The sequence below is a fragment of the Perca flavescens genome, chromosome 15, assembly GCF_004354835.1.
Source record: "Perca flavescens isolate YP-PL-M2 chromosome 15, PFLA_1.0, whole genome shotgun sequence".
In the NCBI taxonomy this organism is placed as follows: Eukaryota; Metazoa; Chordata; class Actinopteri; order Perciformes; family Percidae; genus Perca; species Perca flavescens.
The window spans coordinates 30,191,094-30,217,779 of record NC_041345.1 but is presented as its reverse complement, the minus strand read 5'-3'; the positions used below and the strand labels follow the sequence as shown (position 1 = coordinate 30,217,779).

General features: G+C 40.7%; 1 protein-coding gene across 1 annotated transcript in view; it reads left to right on the top strand.

Moving 5' to 3' along the window:
• The first annotated feature begins 4,795 nt into the window (after positions 1-4,795).
• The window catches only part of LOC114570217 (potassium voltage-gated channel subfamily C member 1), an 88,591-nt gene continuing 66,700 nt past the window's right edge, over positions 4,796-26,686 (top strand). The window contains exon 1 of the mRNA XM_028600471.1: positions 4,796-5,338. Coding sequence (XP_028456272.1) covers positions 4,796-5,338 — 543 coding nt within the window. The remainder of the gene's footprint in view (positions 5,339-26,686) is intronic.

Below are 26,686 nucleotides of genomic sequence, written 5' to 3'. Positions count from 1 at the left end.
CAGACCAACACAGCACATTAGCTCTGCACTAGTGAGAGAGAGGACAAGCAGTTGAGACGATAAGGGGAGGTGGAGAGAGAAATGGAGAGAATACACCGTGTGAGAGAAAAAGAGTGAGAGCGAGAGAGAGAAAATGGGTGAGCACTAATAATCTGACGGTCTGCAGTCTTTTCCCCCCATTTTGTGATGCTCAGCAAATACTCGTTCTGCTTCTGGTCTCTCTCTCTCTCTCTCTCTCTCTCTCTCTCTGTCTCACTTGCTGGTAGTGGAGGGACTATCTTGGAAAGGGAAAGAGAGAGAGAGGGAATAGGTGGTGGGCGTGAAACACTCTATCATACCCTCCTGCTCCGTTCTAATTGAGCCAAGTGTTTTAGTAGATTGAAAGACAGTGTGGAGGAAGGGAGTGATGCAGCACAGAGAGAGATAGAGAGGAGAGAGAGAAAGAAAGAGAGAGAGAGGACAGATGAGAGACTCATGTTCATGCAGGACACTAAATCAAATCTTTACAGTATTGAGGTACTTGCATTCAGTCTTTTACTTCTTTTGGAGATCAGTTACGTTTACACTTACTTGACCACATACTGTATATGTGATGGATCTTTTTATTAACTACAACATAAAAGAAAATGCTGATCCAATCACATCAATAACACTCGAAAAATAATTGTTTTATAGAATGAGCAGCTTTAAAGGTACAAAATGTAACTTTTCTGCATTAAAAGGTCTACAAACGACCATACCTATGTTGTATATTTTTTTAGTTGTGTAGTTACACTATCCCAAATGTTTGCATCAAATGGCAAACCCAGAGAAATCTGTTATTTTATTTTTAGACACGTCACGTTTCATTTAGTCGCCCGTCAGTGGCGTCATAACCTTTCACCATCTAGTTACTTGTAACTTCCATCAAAACACGGCACCCAGATGCTACGTTCGAGAGTAATTGTAAATCATACAAGGTCACTAAAAATACTGGTAACACTGCTTTTTCTGCCAAAAGGCATTTTGTGATTAATTACATGCCACATTGCAACACAGTAATACACCAGAAACCTTATTTATTGATACATATCAATATTAATTCAGCTTAATGTTACTACAATGTATGTGGTGGTTGACAAGTAGCTAACATTCATGCTAGCTAATGCTTGTTGGATAACATTATAGGGTTACAGCATCGTTCAAGACGCTTATAAAGTTATTAGTAGTATGATTGTTTGACCATGGATAACAACAGCATTGCGCTAACCCACGAATAAGTTCACTAGTAACGTTAACGTTAGCTGTATAGATAGACAATTAATCTAATGCTAATTTAGCCAGCTAACACACTCCGGTCTGCCTGCCTCACTCCCCCGGCACAAAGAGACTTCATTCGGGATGATAGCTGACAACACAGCTGGGACATGTAGCAATAGCTAGCTAGTTACTGTTAGCCCCAGCCGGTGCTGTGTGCTTACGACGCTAACGGCAGTTTAATGAAGTGTCGGGAAACAGAGAATATCGGACCCAGGCATCCTAGTCACAACATCAGCAATCCATAATGTTAGCTAACTACGTCTCTGTTTGCGCTACCGGTGTTTGTACCGAAAATCTCCTCCCTGCCGAATTTCTCCCCACTTTGCGTTTACCTGTCTTTACAGTAGCTAGCTAAATTAACCCGACAAAAGGTGGGTTAAGCACCAAAACGAATAGTTAAGATTACAGAAAAGTGAAGTGGGAGATCGGGCAGCTGGGAGATGTTCTCCTGCTGCACAACAGGCATCAAACGTACTCGCCGTCGCGGAGATTCCCCCTGCAATCCCCACCCACACCTGTCTCTCAGCCTCATTGAGTAGCTAGCTAGCTAGCTTTACAACAAACCCCGTCCGCCCGGTAAAATCCAAAAGGTGACATTGGCATGTGACATATACTGTGATAGTGTGGTTTTAGCTGCTGGCTAATGATTAGCCGCTAATGTTAGCTTGCTGGATCACTAGCTAACTGGTCAGCTAGCTACCAATACAGATTTAATCAATAAAAACATAATTATGTTGGGGAAACTGCAGCTATTTTATTAGCATGACATGAATAAGTAAACGTTACTAAACGTAACGTGAATAAACTTGAAGGGGTAAACTCATTCGTTAACAGATGCATTCTATCGACGATAGTGTTTAGCAATAAAAACTCCCATAATTCCACGCAACTTCTCAACGTCATCAAATGTCTGTGTTTACAATCCATTGTTTTGGTTGAGAGACCCCTAGCTACGTATATGTTACAAGTTACATATTGTACGTTTAAGTACATTTTAATGTTAAAATGTCTGTCCTCTGGTAACGTGTATCCATCCATTTTCTGTACTAACTTATAATGTCATGTGTTTAGGCCAAAACTCAAAAAGACATTCCGTCACAGAACAGGAATTTCAAAGGAGAAAATACTGGCTTTAGCATTGTTGTCAGAAAAGAGTATTTCAACTTAGTATATAATATCTGATGACCTATTGTGGTCATTTTGGGATTTAATACAGTAAATATATTCGAAATTGCACCTTTAAGTTATAGATGTTGACAATATATTCCAAATTTTCCATTTTACTCTAAACAAGTTATATATTAGCAGGCTCACATTAGCTTTGTCAGTTGGTTCAGTTAGCAACAAAACAGTAATGGTGCGTTCTTTTTGTCTTGTAATCGCGACTAGTAGCTCGAGTGTGACGTCACATCCGTGTCGAAAAACGAGAAACGAACTCGGGGTCCTCTGAGTTCAGACGACTTGACGAGTCGTATATACGACCTCGGCGTTCTTTTTGCAACTTCCGGTTCGTAACTCCGAAAAACAACTCGTAGATCGACTTCGGTGGACAAAAAGAACGCACCATAACACCCAGCAGTTAGTGGGTGTAAATGTTCCGTAACAACTAATCTCTATGTAAGAACTACTTCATATGGAGCATCCATCCAGTTTAATTTAGTAATCTCCTTTGGCTGTAATACTTCTTCCTTGATGTTCTGTTATTTGTTATATCTTCTCTTTTATTTTTATTGTAGGCTAGGTGTTGTTAACCATTGTGTATTATGGCTCTAATACAGAGATGCTGACAGCATAACATTCACAATTGATAATAATGCATTTTCATTAAATTTAGAAGAACCATTACAGCTTGATTTCAAGTTAAATTTGTACTTCAGACAGAGTAACGTCTTTCTCCAACAGCAACTACATCAATCAAAGTTTACTTTATTACTTACACCCAGTAGCATGAATCATAATGTAAAGAAAGCACACGGCTGCAGTTTATTGCACATTAGGCTTTGTTTTCATATTTAATCCCTCTAAGTTTGAAACTGTACTCTTTGCAGTATGAATTCTTAATATTTACTGTGGCATAGCTTACAGACAGTTGAATATGCAAATTTACGTTAAAGTGTAATCAGCATTCTCTTCAGCACCACATAGCTGACTGTAAGATGCTCTTAACAGAACTTTAATTGTTATGGGAAATTGGGCCCTTGGTTTTGAGACAATTTTGTTCTAGTGACCACAGTTGGAATTGCAAGTCATATGACGCCGACAGGCCCCAAAATACTTTTTCTATTCACAGTCTTCCACAAGAAAAGCCTATTGCCTATTTGGTCCAATAACAAGTCTTGAAGAACTGTATCAGTAATATTATTTTCAAGCCAGATGAGACTTCCAAAGGCCTCAGTACATCTGAACCCCTCTTTCCAGATTGTACTTTTAGTCTGGGCCTGTTTGGGCCCCTCAGTTCCATAAAGGGAAATCTTAAAGCTAGATAGAAAGAAAGATATTTTAGACAACAATGTTCTTCCAACTTTCCTGTTTTAACATGACAATGCCCCATACACAAAGCCAGCTCCATAAATAAATGGTTTTACAGTTTGCTGTGAAAGAACTGGACTAGCCTGACTTCAACCTCATCCAACATTCTTTGGGATGAAACAGAACTCCGACATAAACGATTAGTTGTTTGGTCTATAATATGTCAGAAAATGGTGAAAAAAGTAAATCTGTGTTTCCCACAGCCCAAGATGATGTCCTCAAATGTCTTGTTTGTCCACAAACAGTTTAATGTCACAGAGGAGTAAAGACCGAAGAAAATGTTAACATTTAAGAAGCTGGAATCAGATAATGTTTTAATTTTTTCATAAAAAATAACTCAAATTGTTTAATCGAATGTCAATAAATCAATCATTGCAGTTTTACAGGTCTCCATACTGTCAGCCATGTAGTTTGCCCTTATCTTATGTATAAAAATATGAACCATCTAGTTTCTGCCTCTCTCTGCTTTTCAGTTCAATAACTCTTATTTCTTTGCAGTTCAATCCTAGGATGCGGCAGATTCAACAGTGCCAGAATGTAAATAGATTTGATCGGCAGTTTTTATCTTAACAACATCAAATGATCCGGTAATATGAGTTCAATCAGTCAGTCAGTCAATCAGGCAGTCAGTCAGTCAATCAGGCAGTCAGTCATTCAGCGGGCAAATCTATTGATTCATAAAATCCGCATCCCACATACTCTCCCTCTCTGTCATACACACACTTGCAGACACACACCTCTCTCTCTCTCTCTCTCTCTCTCTCTCTCACACACACACACGACACACACCGACACGCCGACTCCTCCTTCCTGTCCTCTCTCCTCCTCTCAGTTGGCTCTGTGACTCCTTGCCGGGACGGTATAACAGTAGCTTACAGAGCAGGGACCGGTGGTGGATGGGGAAGGGCAGTAGCCGCATCAGCAGCAGCAGTCGGGCGCACCGACCGAAGCATGCTCCAGCGCAGCCATGACTTGCTCGGCGTCAGATAGCGAGAAGATCGTGATCAACTGCGGCGGGATCCGACACGAGACCTACCGGAGCACCCTGAAGACGCTGCCGGGGACGCGCTTGTCTTGGCTGACCGAACCCGACGCCTACAGCAACTTCGACTACGACCCCAAGTCCGACGAGTTCTTCTTCGACCGCCACCCGGCCACCTTCGCCTTTATCCTTAACTACTACCGTACCGGCAAGCTCCACTGCCCCAATGATGTGTGTGGGCCGCTCTTCGAAGAGGAGCTTGCTTTCTGGGGCATCGATGAGACGGACGTGGAGGCGTGCTGCTGGATGAACTACCGGCAGCACCGCGATGCCGAGGAAGCCCTGGACAGCTTCGAGCAACCCGAGCCGGACGCACCCGAAGATGATCCGGCGCTCACCGGCGGGGCGGACGGTGACCTGAAGCGGCTGTGCATGCAGGAGGACGGCCGTAGGACGACGTGGTGGGACGCGTGGCGACCTTTTATGTGGGCGCTGTTCGAGGACCCTTACTCCTCCAAATACGCCCGGGTGAGTGGCTGGACAAGTGTCTTGTATTCTATTCTAATCTTACCAATTTTTTATTTTCCTTTTCTCTGCGTTCCTGCGCCTTTCCTCTCTGGCGCTGCGCTCACATATCAACGGTTGGCACAATTTTGGCCACTGCGCAATGTTGCGCGTAAAGTTACCCCTTACACTGTTTTGGAGAGGGGGAGGATGTCAAATTCACTGCAGTATTTTCTCCTCTCCTCTCCATGTTTCCTCTCCCCTTCTCTCCTCTCCTGCGCTTAGTTACTCTGCCGCTGTTCTTTCCTTTTAATCTCTCGCATTGATACTCTATCACTGTATTACGATTTGGCCACTACTGATGCCCATTTGTCAGTGCGCATCAGTCCACCCTTCTCTCTTTCTCTCCCTCTCTTTCTACCTCTCTCTCCAGTGTCTATATGTGTGTGCCAAATTATTTCTTCAGCAAAACACTTAACAGTTAAAACATGATTTAATTAGGCATGACCCTAATTTGGGATCCAGTTCTCTCCACTATCAGTCCACATTTGATGTAAATTGTTTGATAGTCCAATAATCAACTTAATCACTTTCCCCCCACTTTTTTCAATTTATTCATCTGCTCTCTCCTGTGCATTAATCTGCTCTCTCCTATCTAATATGCTATTCTGAAGCAAAACTCAAATCCTGTAAGCAGCAGATTTGTGTGTGTGTAGGTGAGCACATACACATGAATGCATTAATGTTTATTCATGATTGCGTACCTTACGTGTGCTGGCAGGTGATGGTAAATGCATTCGTACCCGAGTGTCAGGGTGTGAGTGTGTGGATGTGTGGAGCAAACACTGTTGCGCTATTAAACACTGCTCTTCTTTAAGCTTTGGTTGGTCTGTTTTTTGTTTTACTTTGTTAAAGAACACACATCCTATCAGTACATGCTGGCACAGAACACAAATTAATCAAATGTCATTGGTAGCCTTAACTTACTGTAATAGAGCTCCTATTGAATCTGCTTTGAATTTGGCATGCACTACTCTGCGCTGCTTTAGAGCACAGAGGTGAATTCTTAATGACTAAAAAAAAAGACAAGTGTGTGTTTTTCTCAGCACAAAGAGCATGTGACAGTATCCTGATGGCAACATGAGGAAAGGTCTTTTGATGAAGCTAAAGCATAACATGTACAGGTCTTGTCTTTGCACAGCCCTGGCAGTTTTAATTCATATTAGACCAGTCTGTTGGTAACAAATTCTGTCCAGTACAAATGCAGGACATAGTGTACCGTTCATGTAGCAAAGCGGAGAGTAAGGGTCAGGGCATACCCCTTTCATACGATAGACTGAAGTTTGTGTCCAGTGGCAATCCAGCAGTTAAAGAGTATGTAGGCTACATCCTTGATTTCTGCCTCTCCCAGAATATTTAAAATATGTGATGTGGAAAGTGGGTGTTGGTGCAGCGTCGTAGAGTCGCAGTTTGTGATGATGCAGGAGGTCATGGGGTGGTACATGGGGACAAGGGACAGAGACAGATTGACACATTGACCACTACTGACGACTCTCAGCATACGTGTCCCTTCCCCCTGACAATAAGAAAGATTACGACGGTCCAGAGACTTAGCAGTTTGAACTTCTGGCCAAATCAACGCTTCCACCATTGTGTGTGTTGTCAAATAATTAATAGGAACTTTTCTAGTATGCTGGTATTTTATTTCTACCGTTAAACTTCCAATCAGTTAGAGATTCATCTCTGCTTTCCCACCTTTCTCCTGCACTTTTTATATTGCTCCATTTCTCTGATCTATACCTGTGAACTAATTTTTTCTCTTTTCTCCTGTTTATCGGTCAGTCCTCCATTTCTCACCAGTGTCTCCCTCAGCTTATGTCTCTAATTGTCTCTAAATATGGCCATTTGCAGAGCGAAGCCAGTGCTGACCAGGATCACTGTGAGTGGAGGTTATCTGTAGACTCTGCCATACGCACAGAGACAGCATATTGACTCTCTGTGACTTAGGGTGGAGAAACACAAACGGAGACACACATACTAGACATACACACACACACACACACACACACACACACACACACACACACACACACACACACACTTGCACACAGACAGTCTGACCTGTGTACATGGTCTGTAGAGAGGCATGAATACACACCAGCAAATGGGGTAATGTATGCACATAAACACTATAGACACAGGAACATACACATGCACAGCTACACACACACTATCACACACACACACACACACACACACACACACACACACACACACACACACACACACACACACACACACACACACACACACACACACACACACGTCATACTCAAAATCTAAGTATAAGAACACACTGGAGAAGCATGTTCCAACCCATTATCTTTGGAAATCACATTCAAATTGGATGATTCTGCATCTTGCGATTAATGCCCAATGTGGTGTCATTAGTGTCGATGCCCCCTTACAGCACGTAGATGAGTGTGTAACATGTCTGACTGTCATGCAGGAAATGCAGTTTGCATATCAATGTCTGGTTATAAAGTTGTCCTGCCCTAAGATAGACGACAAAAAAAACATGGCTGGAATGCATCAGTAGATGTTCCATCAGACGCAGCTACGCATTTTAGCTGCCCTGTAGCTCTGTCATGTATCTGCCATGGTTCCAAAGTGAACTGTGAGCATTTGTCAAGTAGCTCACCTTCAAATAGCCTCTACCTGCAGCATATTGTTCTTTTTTGTAGAGGTTAGAAAATGCCTTTCACTGAAACACATCTCTCACTAAAGGGCCTTTATATTTATAAGCACTAAATTACGATCTCTGTAAAAACAGCTTGACAGAGTGTGCAGGGAAGAGTGCATGTTCCTCTCTGAGTGCTTCAAATCTCGCATAACAAAGTGAAGAGCCGCATGATCTTTTTTATGTACAGGTGGAGTCCCAAATGTGAAGCTGGGGGTGTCAGTAGTTGCCAGTAGATCTGTGAGGCATTACAGCTTATCACAAGGTATGCAGTACTTAAAAAGGGTTGAGAACCGCTGGTTTTTTTTGGTACATCAATACTAAAGAATAAGAGAAAGGGAAGATCTAACAGTGACTTTGAACTGAGTGTGAATCTACAGCATATAGGACGGGCACTCTTCTTTGTTGCAGCTGTGTCTCATATTTAGACTGGACTCGTGTAGCTTTTTCATGCATAAAGCCCGACAAAATTAAATAGCAGCCAAATAGGCGATCGGTGGCGGGGGGGGGGGGCAGTAAAAAAAATACCATGGTGGTGTTATGGTGCGGGGGTTATGGGAGCATGACAATGACAGCTGAGGTGACGGTGACTTTGAAAGTGTTGCAGTCAATAGTTTCGGTGCCAGCGCAGTGACATAAAGATAGGTTGGATGGTGAAGGGGGGCAGCCAGCGCAGCAGCACTCAGGTAGGTTGAGGTCAGGTGGCCGGCTCGGTTTTAGCTGATTAGCTGGGTGGAGAACGACGAGGGCGAAGCTGCTCGTTCCTGCCAACGTCTCGGCTGAAGAACAATGTTGGATGTTAGAAGAAAGTGAAGGAAAATGATTGACTGGATCACTGGTTCAATAAATGCATCTGTGCATTACGAATATGCGACATCCTTGCAAAGGTAGCACGGTCTTCCATCTCTTTCTGTCTTTCTTTTTCCTTCTGTCCAATTCTCTTCTACAGTCTGCACAGTCCCCCCGCTCCTTTTCTCCCTGTCATCACCACTGACAGCTCGTGCTGCTTTATTACCACGATTCCAGAGCTGAGTGCTGGATTGCTTATTATCGCTATTCAGCCCCTCCAACCCCCTCCACGTCCTCTCCCTCCTCTACTCCCCCCTCCTTTCTCGTTCTCTCCAGCTCTTGTGCTATAGCGTAACACTGCAGTCCCCGTAGTAGCTGACTGCGCTCGAGTCTGCTGCAGAGAAGGAGGGAGAGAGACACAGAGAGGGGAGGGGGTGACAGGATGAGAGGTGTTTTTGGTTGGCGGGGTGTTGAAAGAGTAAGAAGCAATAGAGGAAGAAGCAGAACAGGATGGGGGGTCACTCTTCAGCCCCTCGTTTTCGTTCCGGCTGCCCCTCTTTTTTTCTTTTTCTGCTGAGCTCGGCAGGCTGGGACGCTCGTATCCGTTTATTGATCGGGCCGTACGTCTCAGCTCGCCTCATTCAGGTGGACGTCTCAGCTGAATGGTGTTTCTTTGTAAGCAAAACCTTACCTCTCTCTCTTTCTCTCTCTCTCTCTCTCTCTCTCTCTCTCTCTCTCTCTCTCTCTTTTTTCAATTTAATTAAAATTGCTTTATTGGCATGAATGTCAGAAAAACAATATTGCCTAAGCATCAAGGATAATAAGATGAGAAATAATACATACATATAAAATCGGAAGTGTCAAATGTAAGAAAGAAAACAAAGACAACACAAACACAAACCTACACTTACATAAGCCTACACCTCCTGTACCTTCACACACAGCAATTGCATCACTGTTAATGTCATTTTGACCTCATTCTCAGAGGCTTTGTTGCACATTGGAGTTATTTTTGTTCAACATCATTATACCGTGATGTCATGCTGGAGTGTCATAATTAAGGTCCTGCAGTTAGGCAGGCAAAAAATAAGCTAAGATGGTCCTGTTAGCATATATAACACTGATCGCTGATGTGACCAGTTTTAGGTAAGAGAATGTGAAATTCTACCAAGCTAGACACACATGAAAAACTGTAAAAATAGAATTTCATCGCATTCCTTTCAATGAACATCAAAGAGATTAATGGATGTCACACTATGCTAGAAGAGATAATTGTTTTAGTCAATTAAAGCAGCAATACTCAATATTGTTATGTCAACAATGGATTGAATTAATATGTTTAAGGCTGAAGGTGTTGCTCATAGTGACGAAAACACAAATAATCACCAACTCTGCAGTTATCCTAAGCGTTACACAGCCCTTTAGCCTATTTAGCTTGTTGTTTTGATTCCACTGCCCTCTTCTCATTAACCTCCTTTCCAGCAGCAACTGCCAGCTGTTTTCAGTGAAAAAACACTAAAACACCACTGTACACTACCTGCTCAGCCACTAACAGCAAACAGACACAGTTAGAGACTAGCTGGTGAACATATTGGAGCATTTAGCAGCTGAAGACGGAGGAGCTGGTGGAGACAAAACCAGAGCCCATTAGTGCATGGAAAAGATTGTACCTCAGCTCATTTAAGAAATAATATAATATAAATATACTGTACAACCAAATATGATTACAAATTATTGTGATTTTGATCTTCAGTAAAATGTATTGTCACAATAACCAGTAAGCTAGAAGCTACGATAAGCTAACTGCACAGAAACAAACATCCCACCAACCTAGTCAGTTGTAACACCTTGTGTTGAAATTGTCACAGAATATTCTTGTGGCTTCCGTCGCCAGCTTCACAGTTATGAAATGTTGGACAGTTAGATGATTCCCACTTATTTACAAACTGACATGCAACCATATGTAATGTACAGTGTATAGACAAGCTGCTTTTAGTAAATCATTTTGTAAATACAATGCAACAACAAATATTTACACATAAACTTAGACAAGGTTATCAACTTTATGGAAAAAAGGGTGTATTTTTTATTTAATTTTTTATAATTAACAGGGTCGGGAAAGTAGTGTTTCAGTCACCCTGCCAATATTCTCCCCCCCACTTCGGCTAAGCAGCCATAGCAGCTAAGTTTAGCAGACAAACGGTGACTGTGACCTCAGTACAAAGTGTTAGGTCACTTTCTTTTAGTTGCAGTTAAGTTTAGCTGACAAAAGATGACTGTGAGCCGGGTATAGAGCACCCCGAGGTCACAGTCTTTTGCGTCAACATAGCCAGCCAGCATCTAGCTAACATTGACGTCGTGGGACGTTCGCAGCCTGGCAACCTGCATGAGGTTCGAGTCTGGGGAGGGGGACCAGGGGAGATGACTCTCCATTATTTTCTTATTCACTTTTTCTTAATTAAATGTTAGATGTCAGTATTACATATTGCTCCTTTAAGAAAAATGTTTTTTGGCAATTGACCATAGTATAAGCGGGTTAATGCTTTTGGAGGTGTCTTTTGTATATTGTACAATTGTACATTTTCTACTACTTTTAACATGCAGACACATTGAACTTGGTTGGAAAAGAAATAGCTATGTTAACCATAAATAAAATTAGTCCTAACGTTCTCATGCACATGTGTAGGTGCTCACTGGTGAGCCAGGAACAGTACTTGGTGTTAATATTGTTCAAAGTGGGGAAAGCTGACTCACAGTTGTAAGTCGAGTACAAAACCGTCATTAGGTTCACTGCGTACTGCCATTTGGTGATGCACAAGACCAACAGTCAAAATAGTTGGCTAAAATAAATGGATAAAAGGATGAATTGTTAGCTAAAAGTAATGAACGGTTTTAATACTTAATCAAAAGTAATGGATACATTGTTGAATTGTCCAGCTTCTGCCACTCTAATTGGTGGTAGTACAAATGCAAACTTGACCAAACCGACCTAAAAATATATTTTTTTTAATGATATCCACTTAAATAGTCAATAGCGGTAAATAACATCCTCCTAATATCAATTCAAGGTGAAGGGTACAGCAGCCAAAAATGTTTGGGAACACCTGCAGTAGTTTTTTTGTCAGTTAGTCTTTATGCTAAGCTAGGCTAAACATTCCCTTACTCCAGCTCTGTGCTTAACACACAGACATTGACACACTGTATTTGCACCTGAATCCTGACAAAATTACCCAAAAAGATGAACTATTCCTTTAAAAGCTAAGGTGAGACAGGTGGTCAGTGGGTGGAAACTGGCCCTGTTTATTAATCGATTCACCCAAAAACAATGACTTAGCCAGTGTTATTTATGGAGCAGGAACATTGCTTCCGACCTTCAGCATGGAGCACAGTGCTAGCTGCTTACGTCACTGCAAGATCTCCATACCTCTGCACCAAAACAAAAGACAACCGGATGATGATATTTAATGACACAAAAACAGCGGGTTTTAAAATCTTCCCATCTTTTTCAGTGTCTTTTTTCCTGTTTTTAAAAACATTTAGCACCGCTCTCTCCCCCCTTCCTCTCTAGTGGTTTTGTTGCGCTATAGGCAATATATCCACCAGGGTCCCCCTTCCCCCTCTGTGCTTTTCAGGATAATGCTGCGACAGAGCTTTCTTTCTCTAAGTGTCGCCCATTGCAGGAGAGAGAGAGAGAGAGAGAGAGAGAGAGCGAGAGAGACTGAGAAAAGCATAAATGTAAGAGGAGAGGATGCAGAGAGAGAGTGCGAGAGAGAGACAGGGACACCATACTATATTTGATGACATGTCAAGAAATAAAGCGTTTAACCTCTGAGTGATCTCTACTTTCCTCTCGCCTCACGGGGTGTCAATAACACAGTCAACGAACACACACACACACACACACACACACACACACACACACACACACACACACACACACACACACACACACACACACACACACACACAGGCTAAATGCAGAGACACACCGCTTTTGCAAAAACAGCAAATTGAGCACAAAAAATAACATGTGCAGTAAGCCCCTAGCCTTGCTATATACAGTACATTCACACATGCAGCAGATTACTGCAGAATGATCTGCAGTTGTGACATGCTGTGCTGTGTGTGTGTGTGAGGGAGGTGAGAAATGCAGCAGATTTCCTTAGTGGCTTGATTTGAACACCCTTACCTCTTGACTGTTTTGGTGCCTGTTTACTACACTTTAAAGACCAGATAGGACTAGGGTTGGGTATCGTTTTTTTTTTTTTTTCGATTCCGGTGCTAAATCGATACTTTTAAAACGGTGCCGGTGCCTAAACGGTGCCTGAACCGGTGCCTGAACCGGTACTTTTCAATAAAGTAAAAAAAAAAAAAGAAGAAAAAAAAAATAAGGGTAGTAAACAACAGTCAGTGACTTGTTTATTGCTAAGGCCATGGTCAAAATTAAAGATTTAATAATAATGTAATAACTATAACAATAACAATAACTTATTTCACCAGTAAATTGCTGTTGAACCCCAGATGGGAAAAGGGTATTTTATAATTACTGTGAATGCACCACGAGGCTACCTGTTTTAAGTGAATCTGTGTTGTTTAATTCCGACAATGGCAGCTGCAAGTGAACGCACCGTCTGTGTTGTTTAATTCCGACCATATAAACATACTGTATATCTATGAATTGCGACAACGGCAGCTGCTGCGCTGCAGAGCAGACTGTTACATCCCGCTGTTGAAGTCCTCCACAGTGAAATACAGTCACACTTTACACTGTTTAACGTTAGCTGTCAGCATTTTAACCGTGATTAATCCAGCTGCTAGCTAAAGGTAGGCTAACGTTACATGCTGTCAGGTGTAGTGTAAAGTCGAGCACCGAAATGAGGCACCGAAACTTTCGTTCTTATTCGGTCTCGTTACTACCGTTTACGTCGGCACCGGTTCCCTATTGGCACCGAGTTTCGGTACCCAACCCTAGATAGGACTTTAAGAAAACCAGGAGGAGCTGTTCAGATTGCAACAAGAAAACTTCCTGAAACCAGTTCCTAAATGCTCAGTCCAGTATTTCCAAACAGCTTTGTTATTCTTTGTTTTAATATTGTTTACAAATCCTATGAAAAGAACCAAATCAAACAAGACATGCAACCATAACTTTTCTCCCCTAAAACATTTGCCAAATGGAGAGTTTATTTAAAAAATGCTCAGTAATTTGCTAAAACAGCTATCTATTGTAATTTTTAGCCAATGTTTCTCAACAGGAGGAAATCACGTATTTGTTTGGGACTATTTTCAGTGTGTTCATGGTAAGGAACATGTCACCCAGTGCAACAGTGTGGCTCATTATAGTTTTGGACAACAATGAAGCTCTATGGCACAGAGAAAGGTCTTTCAGATTTTGGATACACACACAATACTAGTTAGTTGTAGTTAGTTAATCGGATTAGTTCATTGTCAGTTTTTATCTCTTCAAAATTTGTACTGACAATAAGAGTAAAAGTTCAAAATATTAACCTTAAAATGTCAGAGGAATCATAATGTATCTCCTTTGTTGGAGTAGTTAATGAAATACTATCACACTTAATCCAACTTCATGCTTGTGTCCTTGTGATGAATGTTCTTTTCAGTTTGTCACTGTAAGAAAGCAAGGAAAGATAATCAATCTCTACAATTTGAGATGAATTAGTGGTTACGGTTTTCCTATCACTAAAAGCATGAGTTCAGCAACGGTATCACTAGAACACAGGATTAGACAAACACCCTGCTATGCCCTGAACTGCTACAACTAATATTTCTAGTCATAGTTCAATTATCTTTATTGTTACTATGATTGCCACTGTTCATCATACCAACTGATATAATTATTATGAATCATATTTCTCTATATCTGTATCAGTGTCTCTGTGTCAAAACCGACAGTGGCAGATGGCTGCCCACCAAGAGCCTGGGTCTGTCTGAGGTTTCTGCCTGAAAGGAAGTTTTTCCTTGCCACTGTTGCACCAAATGCTTGCTCTTGGGGGAATTGTTGGTATTTTTGGGTCAAGACCTTCTCTATCTGTAAAGGTTCTTGAGATAACTTGTTATGATTTGATACTATACATAAATAAAATTGAATAAAATTGATTCAGTTTTCTTAGGTTAGGGTTAGGGCATGGAAATCTCCTCAACCTCCTCTTTATGAGTTTTTGTGGTAGTGTAATGTCACAGAAACATCAATATAATGTTTTAAGCATTTGGACAAATTACTGATGCTGTTGTTTTTCTGGTTTCTGGTCGGTTTTGGATTGTCCTCTCCTTTATGACAAAAATACATGGAAATTATTAACCAGAAATCATCCCCTTGTCACTTTGTTTGCCAGTGTTTCCATTGAAGAAAACCTAAGGAACAGTTGCTATCAGCTCAGCAGCTGTTATGTGTGCTAAGCTGTATCCTCGTAGCCCTATAACAACTTATAACACCATATGCTCTGCTTAAGGCTCCTGTTAGCAAATAACAACTCCCAGCAGCACAGAGGCTACATCAGTCACATGCACATGCCTGGACACATACACGCTCATACACACTCTAATTTGTCATGGCTGAGCAGGTGCTCAATGCTCTCCGACATTATGGATGTATCATCCAGAGGTGCTGAAATTAAAACTCCTGTTTACACTCACTTTTTGTTAACGCAAAACTTGCCTGTAAGATTAAATACAGGACAGCTATTGGCTCGTACAAGTAATGTTCAAAGGGTTAGTGTTGGGGTTGCATGTGGAGCATTCCTAAATATTCCTTTAAAGCTATATGGTGTAAGAATTTCTCCCATCTAGCGGCAAACTTGTATATGACAACCAACTGAATATTACTTTCAAGCCTCTCCCATTCCGAGCGCGTTTTAATTCCTACGGTGGCCGTCCGTTCTGTATATTGTACGAGATTAATAGTGTAAGGCAATGTTTACAGTGTAGGCTACATATTTTTCTCTGTGAGCAGAGTCAGAGATCAGTTGATGCGACGGAGGTGCGAGGGAAGCTAAAAGAAGAGGGAAATAAGGCAAAGAAAAACCAAAAGACAGAGCCGGTGGCAGTGGATCGGTGAGACCGCCTAGGCAAAGAAAAACTAAAGAGACACTTTCCAAAGATGACGAGAAGAGAGTGGAAGCCCTTCAAAGACAAAGTAGAGAAGCAACGGAGGTTTGTGTTTTTAATATATTTCTCTGAGCAGTATGAACAATGTCAATAAAACCAAAGTGAGCTCTTAGTATCTCCATCGTTTACATGCACGTGAGTTGTCTGCAGGGGGAAATCACGACGTTATGCACAACCATGCTATAGTAATAGCCAAGCAACTATAACATTTTGAAACTATAAAACTTTGAATTTACACAAATAGGTGAAATACCTGTCGAGAAGAAAGCAGGCAACTTTGGCGTCCCTTTTAAAATCCTTGCTCCTCATGATCTCTTTCCATCTTGGAAAAGCCATTCCAATATTGACTTTGGTCTTGTTGCTTTTCCTGTTGCGTTGTCGTTTTAATTTTTTTTTTGTTTTGTTTGTTTTTTACTTTTTTGCTTCCTTGGCGGCTCAGTTACATGTTCTCGAGAATAGGTGTGATCCTCCATCTTCAACAGGCTTTCAAATCTGCCGGCAGTCATGAGTAATCTCCTGGCTGGCATTCGTCACAGTGCCACGGAGTGTAAAAGTGCAAAAGGCGGAGGTATCTTTGGCTAATGTATTTTAGATGGAGGTGCAACATGGCTGCCACCATTTGAGCGACTCGCTTGTATGTATTCTGAATGATTCTGAATGTCAGATTCTACGCGTACGAGAATACTTTGATTAGTTGGTGGAAGTAATTACACATTAATGAGCACATATTTGTGAAAGAACAAAGTGTTTTTTGCTAAGAATCAACTCAAAAAATTACACAATGTAACTTTAAAGTGTTCATATTATGCTCATTTTCAGGTTCATAAATGTATTTAGAGGTTATGTCAGAATAGGTTTACATGGTTTAATTTTCAGAAAACACCATATTTTTGTTGTACTGCACATTGCTGCAGCTCCTCTTTTCACCTTGTGTGTTGAGCTCTCTGTTTTAGCTACAGAGTGAGGCATTGCACTTCTGTTTCATCTTTGTTGGGAGTTGGACATGTGCAGTACCTAGGTAAGGACTACTAGCCAGTCAGAAGCAGAGTTTGAGGGCATGCCACGCTAGCAGCTGCTCGCCTGAGCATTATAACGTGTGTTACAAAGTGACCACGTTTGTCTCTGAAGTAAAGGCTGGACTATAATAGAGCTGTTTGGAGCGGTTTGTAAACAGTGTTTTCTGTGGGAGATAGTAAGTCCCTTTGGGGTGGACTTTGGGCTTTTTGACTTTGTAAACCTATTACATGCACAAAATAAGATATATAACAATAAAGGAGAGGGAAAAACCCAAAAAGCATAATATTAGCACTTAAAAAAATTATTTAGTTGATGCTGATAAATAATATGTAACCTGTAAAGTGACTGCATCAGATGGCCTTATAAATGGCCTTCAGTAACCAGTCATATGGTAACTCAGGAGGCAATTTGGTCTTGTGTGCTCTGAAATTAATTGGCATGCAGTAACACACCACTCATTTGTTTTTATAAAAACCAAAATCGTGGCAATTGCTCCTGGTGTTCTTCACCACTGTAGAAAATAACGAGAGTGGTTAACTTTAAAAGTGATTTATTTATTTATTTATTTTTTTAAGTAGTAAGAATGGAACTTAAACTTAAAAAAGAAAATTTTGACTTGATCAGAAATTCTGATCAAGTCAAAATTATGACTGTATGCTTCAATCTAGTAGTATCAAAGTAGTTCATAGATGTGTCGTCTGACCACATTTAAGCCTTTCATCCTGTTTTGAATGGCCACACTCACCTCTATAGCCTCCTCATTCATTTAGTCTGTCAGCGTCCATGATTGTTACATAGTCAGTTTCAGAAAGTAAAAAAAATAAAAAATTGCGAATGCAGCAACCCCTCTGATTCCAATGTAAATATGAAATACCATGTTAATAGTTTAACTTATTACATCATAATCATAGGATAAAGTACTTTATCAACATTGTCTGGATATTAAAAACTGTACCTGTATCTCAAACTCATAATTGAGACTCAAGTCAGTATCTAATAATTTGGCCTTTGATAAAAATATCTAATCATTTTTTATTTGCATCTCAATATAGTGTTAATTTGTAGGTCTTACTTTTACTTTTAATCCAATCTTTGATTGACAGTACAATAATTTTTAGTCGTGCTAGCTATGTTGTTAGATGGCAGTGTTGGTCCAGACTAACGTCTGTTGGATAGAATACCATGACATTCAGTACAGACATTCATGTTTCCCACACTTTGGTGATCCCTTTACTTTCTATAAAGCTCCATCATCAGGTCAAATTTGATTGGTCCAACACTCTGGTTTATGACTAACACCTGAAAAACTAATGACGTCAGCCTCAGTTGTCTTTTGTGTTTAGTGCTAATTTTTTTTAAATGTTAGCATGCTAAATTAAGATGGCCACCGTGGTAAACATTAAACCTGCTAACCATCAGCATTATTAATGTAAATGTGGCAATACCTGGCAATGACACTCAGGGAATTTAAGATTTCCAACAACTCCACTTTGAATAGGCCCAAGACCTTTAAAACACAGGTTTGTTTCCAAAATTAGGGTTAGTCAGAGACAATAAAGTAATTATAAAAATATACAATTTTATTTTGTCTGATAGGTTTAAAATAGCAATATCTTTTCTGTAAAAAGGGATATAATGGATATTAGAAAAAGAAACAAAAGACAATTCAAATCAATAAACCACCATGCATAATGAAAGTAAACAAAATCAACCAAGATCAACACATGCAACAGTTAATCTACAGTATTTACATAAAACAATATTTGTGTACAGTCTAAGGCTGACACCACCAATATCAATAACCCAATGATTATCTGGGTTTTCCAACCTTAGCTGTAGTAGTCCAAAAGACGTAAATATGTCATCCAGAACAGCTCTATGTAGTCCAGAACAGCTCTATTCGCTCCAGAGCAGCTCCATGTAGTCCAGGACAGCACCAGCGAGAGGAGAACGGGAAGTACTGGCCCTTTAATTGGCCACCACGGTAGCCCCACAGCAGCATATACAAAGTTACAGCCCGGTCCAACTGTGGTGTGAAACGCAAAAAAAACGTGCAGCATGCCAGCCCGGAAACGTCTCCACAGACCCAACGGGAGAAGACAGAGAAACAGGACAAGGCCACACACAGGCTTAAGTAATGCCCCCACCTCTCTCAATCAAGCGGGATGAATCCCAGGTGCACTGATGCACGTTCCCGTGTACAGGTAAGGGGTAGGGGAAAACCTCATCCTGCCACATAACATTTTGGCATGCTAATTTTACTGTGCAGCCTCACATAGATACTAGCCTGGCTGTAGACTCTTAGTGATTCCTAAATCTTTGACTATTTAGTTATTTTTGAGTAAGAAATAAATGTTACTGTACAAGAAACCATAAGTACAATGCACATAAGTACACAATATAAGTACCCTCAAAATAAAAGTGTCCTTGAAGGATTCTTCAGTCTGCAACACAATCACAACATACCGTAATTGAAGAGAGAGCCTCTTTCATGTTTTAAGCAGAATTGAAGAAAAAAATGTTGCTGTTCATCAGATTGTGACAGCTGTTTGACAGACCTTAATCATGTTCTACACATTGAAATTCTTCAAAATACCCAGGTATGGTTGGTTCTGTGTAGAAGTGTATGAGCCCTTTCTGGTGTCAGAGGATCCTGGATTAGTGCTCACAGTGAATGAGCTGTCCACTGCTGAGAGAGCGGATATAGGGTGTAGATTTCAGCGAACAGAGCTGGCCTATGAAAAATGAAAAGCTTTAAATGTGCTGTTTGTTCCCCTGTGGTGCCATCTAGCCCTGAAGTAGCTAATGTGGGTCGCTGGCACCAAATGACACAAAAATAGAAGCATCGCTGGATGTGGAGTGCTGAATCAACTTCAGAACGCAATTTTAATTTGGGAGCGCTTGTTTTGCTGGTAATTGTTTGTTGGCACTTTCCAATGGTGAAACAGCTGCTGAAGCAGACGTTGTCCTGCGCTGAAAGTGCTGAAATAGTGTACAGGGTTCAATTTCACTTTAAATTTGAAATCCTTTTAGAAATTAAATGCATGACAGACTCAAGTCACATCACTGTGATTAGGTGGGGCTTGTCTTGCCCATGATTACATAAGTCTCACTGTGGGGCAATTCTTGTGTGATTTGTGATAATATAATTTATTGTAAATTAGTTTAAATAATATGCATGAGAAAAGCATAGTATTAACTGACATTAAAAGCCTTATGGTGGCTCTACATTAATCTTGTGGCCCTGTGTGAACCTCCAAGTAGTCGTTTATCATTACAGTTGACAACCTACATGTGGATTATTCCTAAATATTCCTAAAACATAATTCTTTGCTTTATGGGATGAAGGGACATGAGTAGGCTTAATGGTAGGACTGGACGATGTCGCCCTAAAATAAAATCTCGATTTTTTCAGACCACACTGAATGACTAAACTGACTGGAGCTAAGTTCTGCTACTTTATTCTTTTTTTGATCCTGTAGTGTTTCAGTGGACATTGGTGTTGAATCCAATACAGGTACATGGTGTTGAATCCAATCATTCTGGGGATTTAAGATATCTAAGAACTGCTCAGTTGTGCACAATAAGAGGATTGTTTACTGCTATTGTTTGTTACCCACAAGTCAACTTTATGGAGCATAAAGCCAGCATAAAGACTGGAAACTAGGGGTTCCAGACTTTATGCTAAGCTAACTGGCTACTGGCTCCAGCTTGACTGTATTTGTACTGTATACTGACATGATCGATCTTATCCTCTAACTCGACTGAGCAAGTGGATGTGTGACTTCATGCATCTTCTGGCACTTGTGTAAGGTGGAACATGGAACTACTACTACTACTGCTCCGTGACTGTGGCTTGGATTGTACCTCATATGTACATCACTTTGGACAAAAGTGCCTGTCAAATGAATAAATGTTTCCAAATTTACTCCTTTAACTAAAATTTGACATAAATAAAAGTCCTGCATTCAAAACTTTACTCAAATAAAAGTATACAAGTATTATGTATAAAGTATTTCCTAAAGTATCATAATAGTATTATTTATGCTGAGTATCAAATTATTGTATATTACTGAATTTATATTACAGATGAAGGCAGGGTAAGGCAGGTATTTGTACATCAAATTTCATACACCAGGGCAATTCAATACAAATATAAGAGATACAACATTTAAAAAATAAGCTTGTGGTGAATTACTGTGTAAGCAGCATTTTAGTGTTGCAGCTGTTTGAGGTGGAGCTGATTTTAACTAATTATCAATAAAAAAGAGTACTGTACTGTAATGTACTGAATGTAAATTTTTAATTTGCAAAGTAAGTTCAAAGTTCACTTAATTATTTATATAACTATAAGATTGTTTCAATTTTGTCTGTAGTTATTTACCTACAGTATTTACTTGTGTTTTAATTATTTAAAACATCTCTGTAGCCAGTGTTGGGGAGTAATGGAATAGGCTACATGTATTGGCGTTACGTATTCAGAATACAAATTATGAGTAACTGTATTCCATTACAGTTACAGTTTAAATAGTTGTTATTTAGAATACAGTTGCTACCTGCTTAGTTGACATGCAACTTTACATTCTCCTATGTGCTGATTTACTAGCCCCAGAGCCTTTGAAAGACTAGCCCTGTTTAACTTGCTAGCTAACATTAGCTAAAATTAGCTCGTGGTAACTTAGACTGCAGTTAGATTTTTGTAGTATGCAGTTCGGGACTAAAAATACAAAAATCTATCTGCTTATTCAGGTACATGTTTGTAACGCTACTGTGTGTACTTTTACCAGAATAGGCCTGTTTAGTAAGCAGGATTTGATGGCCGCGTTCCTACACTTATCAAATGCAATTCAATGTGGATGTAATCCAAGTAATGAAAACAATGTTACTCAGATTGAGTAATGTAACGGAATACGTTACAAATTACAACTCAACAAATTACGTAAAAAAGCTTAACGTGGTTTAATATCTAAACGACGATCAATCATCACCAGATGTATCATTGTCATGAACACTTAAGCCTGTCAAAAAAACTAAATCAAAATCCAACGATTATAGAAGTTATCTTACGTTAATGTGTCAGATAACGTCCATAATATTTGGACATTGGGTTAGATTTGACCGGTTTAAGTTGTTATGATGAGCAATATAGAAGAGGATTTTTTTGATGATGATTGATCGTTGTTTAGGTACATTAAACCATGTTAAGCTTTTTCACATTAGGACTTATAAAGCCAATGAGAACCGTGGAGAGTCAACCCCCAGCCGCTCGGCTGCCCTGAAGCAGAAACGCTTTATGTCAGATAACGTCCATAATAATTGGACATTGGGTTAGATTATTTGACAGTTTTCCGTGGTTATGATGGGTAATATGAGAGATAAATCTGGTGATGATTGATCATTGTTTAGGTACATTAAACCACGTTAAGCTTTTTCCTCGCCATACGGCCATGAAGAAAACATTAATGTGAGATAACTTCTATAATCGTTGGATTTCGATTTAGTTTTTTTGACAGGCTTAAGTGTTCATGACAAGATATGACCATGATAAATCTGGTGATGTTTGATCGTTGTTTAGATACATTAAACCACGTTAAGCTTTTTCACGTTAGAATGTCCCTGTCGTAACCTTTGTTGGTCATTTCCTTCGCGAGCTCCTGATAAATGATGGCGTTTCTTAGATTTTTGCTATCTAAAAAAGCTGTTATATTTTTCTGGTAAATTAAATTAAAAAAGTATTTTGTCTCCTCGTTTGTCCACTTACATCTGTTTTTGTTGACACCTGTCATGTGTGCAAACAGAGCGGAAATACTGGGCGGAAATGAACTGAAACTTCTTCTTCGTTTTATATATATAGCAATATACTGTCTTCTTTAAAGCTATACTGTGTAGTTTCTGTCTCCACCATGAGGAATTCTAAGTAATGACAACAACACTGGCATTGCATCCATATGACGCAAGCCTCTGGTGATCGCGCACCACCCCCACCCCTCTTCCACTTGAATGTAACGGACGTCCATTAATATAAAATGCGCCATAGCTTTAAAGCTATAGTGTGTAGTTTCTGTCGCCCCCATGAGGAATTCTAAGTAATGATAACAACACTATCTCCCATGATACAGCCTACCGTGATTGCGCACGCACCCCCACCCCTCCTCCACGCAGTTGTGAGTAGCCAAAGAGGACACGGAGAATTAAAAAAACATGATGGCCTCTTCAGAAGAGGTAATTATCTTCACTCAAGCTTCTGCGCGGGAAAGTCACCATGACACAATCTACTGAACATAGTCATACTGAGAAATACAGAGAGAGTTGTGTGGAGCTGATCATTTGGCAGTGGCTTAAATGCAACGGACGTCCAATAATATCAAAAAGTTACACACTAAAGCTTTAACTTTGTCTTTTTTAAACCACAGAGAACTAAACAAGTGCAGAACTTGTGACAAGCTGTGAGCACCTTGGAATAAGAAAGCAGTGTGGTAAAAGACACCTGAACCACAGCTGTGACCTGTACATTTCACATAAATACACATGTTAATAACACAAAACACAAGCAAAGCTGTGCTTATGGTTCAATTCACACACACACAAACACACACACACACACACACACACACACACACACACACACACTGCGGTCTCACACACACACACACACACACACACACACACACACACACACACACACACACACACACACACACTGCAGTCACACACACACACACACACACACACACACACACACACACACACCACTGCGGTCACCATGACTTTACTTATTCATGACAAACTTGACATTTGAAGAGCTTTCTCAGGGGAGTTATTGACCCAACGAAACCTTTCATAGTCGTTTGACCAAACCAACACTTGCTAACACTCACTACAAAGCCTCTGGCCATACACACCACACCACATAATTACAACCCATAGAGGGGACAGTTCCCACAGTCATTATGTGGGTGCCATTAAAAGCATGATAAGTGCATTCATGTTAAATGTTGGATTGACACATAGCCAGTTGGCATTCACTTCTGGAAAGACACAGGAAACTCATTTTTGTGACACTGAAGTAGCCTATTTTTTACATTCAGATACAAATAGAGTAGTTCAGATATTTCATTGTGTTCCATGACAAGCTGTGTAAGCTGAATTTAATTAGTGTAATTTTAGGATTTTCCAAACAATTCCTTCCCCCTTCCTTAGAGGGATTGGGGAAAGCAGTGGTGCCACAGTTTGGAAACCAACATAAAAATAAAGCTTTTAAACTGGCTACATGAATGTACAACCTTGAATGCACCACACAGAGAGGTCTTCTCTGAATCTTCCTGCTCAAGTAGCCAAAAACCCATTAGAGGATCCTTTTCTCCCTTCCATCTCTCCTCCTCTACTCCTTTCGTTCGCTCTAAATATAGCCTTATTTCACTCCGTCATTTCGACACACACACACACACACACACACACACACACACACACACACACTTCGTCCCCCTGGTGGTGGTAAGAGGTGTTACAGCGCCTCTGATGCACACTCATGGGTAGGAGCCCCTGGTGCAGTCTCTCACACACAAACACACACAGTTCCCCTCTTTCCCTGCGGTAGTGTTCATGGTGCCACTCTGTGGGGGGTGCTGTAGCAAACAGCAGGAATACAGGAGCTGGCAGGGCTTAAGGATTTTCACAACCACTACAAAGAAAAACAAAGATCAATAAAAGACATCACCTAAAAATTATATTTTTTTGTTCAAAATGAAAGAACACAATTAAACCAAAATGCAGTCTAAAACAGTATTTTACTTTACAGTGTTTTACTTAAAAGTGTATTAAATCCAAAAATGACCACAATATGTCATCAGATATTAAAGGGATACTTCACCAATTAGCATTAAGCTTTGTATCAGTAGAACCCCAGTAGTATTTTTTAATGACCGTGCTTCCCTCCCTCATGTCCCCCTGAGACGAGAGATAGCTGTTCTGTGTGTCTGGAAAAAAGCCTCTGATGACGCAAAAATCGTAATTTTGCGTCATCTGAGGCATTTTTGCCCAGAGGCTGTGGACTACAGCCAGTAGTAGGAACTACAGCCAGTAGTAGGAACTACTTCCACATTTTTTTCAACCCGCCCATAGGGGGTTGGACTGTCACTTTCTGAAGCGTCCCGATGCGAGAAGAGTGTCAGCCATCTTGGAGCTAAGCTACAGCCCTCTCTTTTCAGCAGCAAACTTTTACAACAGTTATGTGCATTCAAACTACCGCACATGTGTACCACCAGGATACATTGGTACAGATCGGAGAATATGCAGGAAACTTTATTACAGACGGAATACTCGACAAACTACGAACAAAGGTTCGCCTGCAACGGAGACCAGACCCTCAGCCTGCGGTGCCGCTAGCGGGTAGACGGAATACTGGACACACTACGCGAGCTTCGCCCATGGATGTATTAAGAGAACGGCTTTGCCTGCCACGGAGACCAGCAGCTCAGCCTGCGGTGTCGCTCGATGCCGGGCTTTTATATAATGTCGTTTTTATATATTTTAAATATGTAACACCACTTGAGCCTCTGTGAAATGTATATGGTTGAAATGACAATAAAACACACTTGAGTTGAGTTGAAAGCCTCACTGTCTGTCTATGTTTGTAGGCGTGGCTTGGGAGTGGACTTGTAGAGCAGCGAAGCAAGTGCATTTTTTTGGTGTCTTTCATCCACATGAGCCAAAAACATATTTTCTTGCTTTTTCTCGGCCTAGAAGGCACCAATTTCTAAAAAGATTTCACATTTCTACTACATAAGTGTCCCAATTTAAAGATATATTCATCTTTCCAATGGTGAAATATCCCTTTAAGGAAACATACAAAGTTGAAATACTATCGATAAAGGTACTTTATTTGTCACATACGTAGTGAAATTCATTCTCTGCATTTAACCCATCCCTCAAGGGAGCAGTGGGCTGCCAATGACAGCGCCTGGGGACCAACTCCAGATCTGAGCCAGTGCCTTGATCAAGGGCACTGCCTGGAGAACCTAGTACATGTTTTTGATGGTGGGGGAAACCGGAGCACCCAGAGGAAACCCGCGGAATCATGGGGAGAACATACAAACTCCACACAGAAAGGCCCCGGAATGACCTGGATTTGAACACAGAACCTTCTTGCTGTGAGGCCACAGTGCTAACCATTGGGCCACCATGCTGCCAGATTCTGACAATAATGCTATAGCCAGTATTTTCTCCTTTGAAATTTCTGTTCCGTGACGGAATTTCTGTCTTTTGGCCTGTGTGTTAATACCAACTGCCCATTTTGACAGGCGGGCTGTGTTGCCAGAGATACCTACGCAGACCCAGCACACTACAGCTGTAGTACAGCCATGGAGGCAGCAAACAAACAAACAGGATCAATCCGACTTAAAAAACATTGGCAAGTATACAGTTGCATGACCAGAGACATAAATCAAACCCGGGTTAATATTGGAGATGGAGACAGCTTGGAGCCCAAAAGGATGCCGGGTTGGCTAATTTACTCCTGAACAGGTAAGCATTAAAGGGATACTTCACCGATTTAGCATTAAGCTTTGTATCAGTAAAAACACGGTAGTATTTTCGAATGACTGTGCTTCCCTCCCTCATGTCGCCCTGAGACGAGAGATCTCTGGGTCTGGAAAAAAATCTTCCGATGACGTAAAACGATGATTTTTGCGTCATTGGAAGATTTT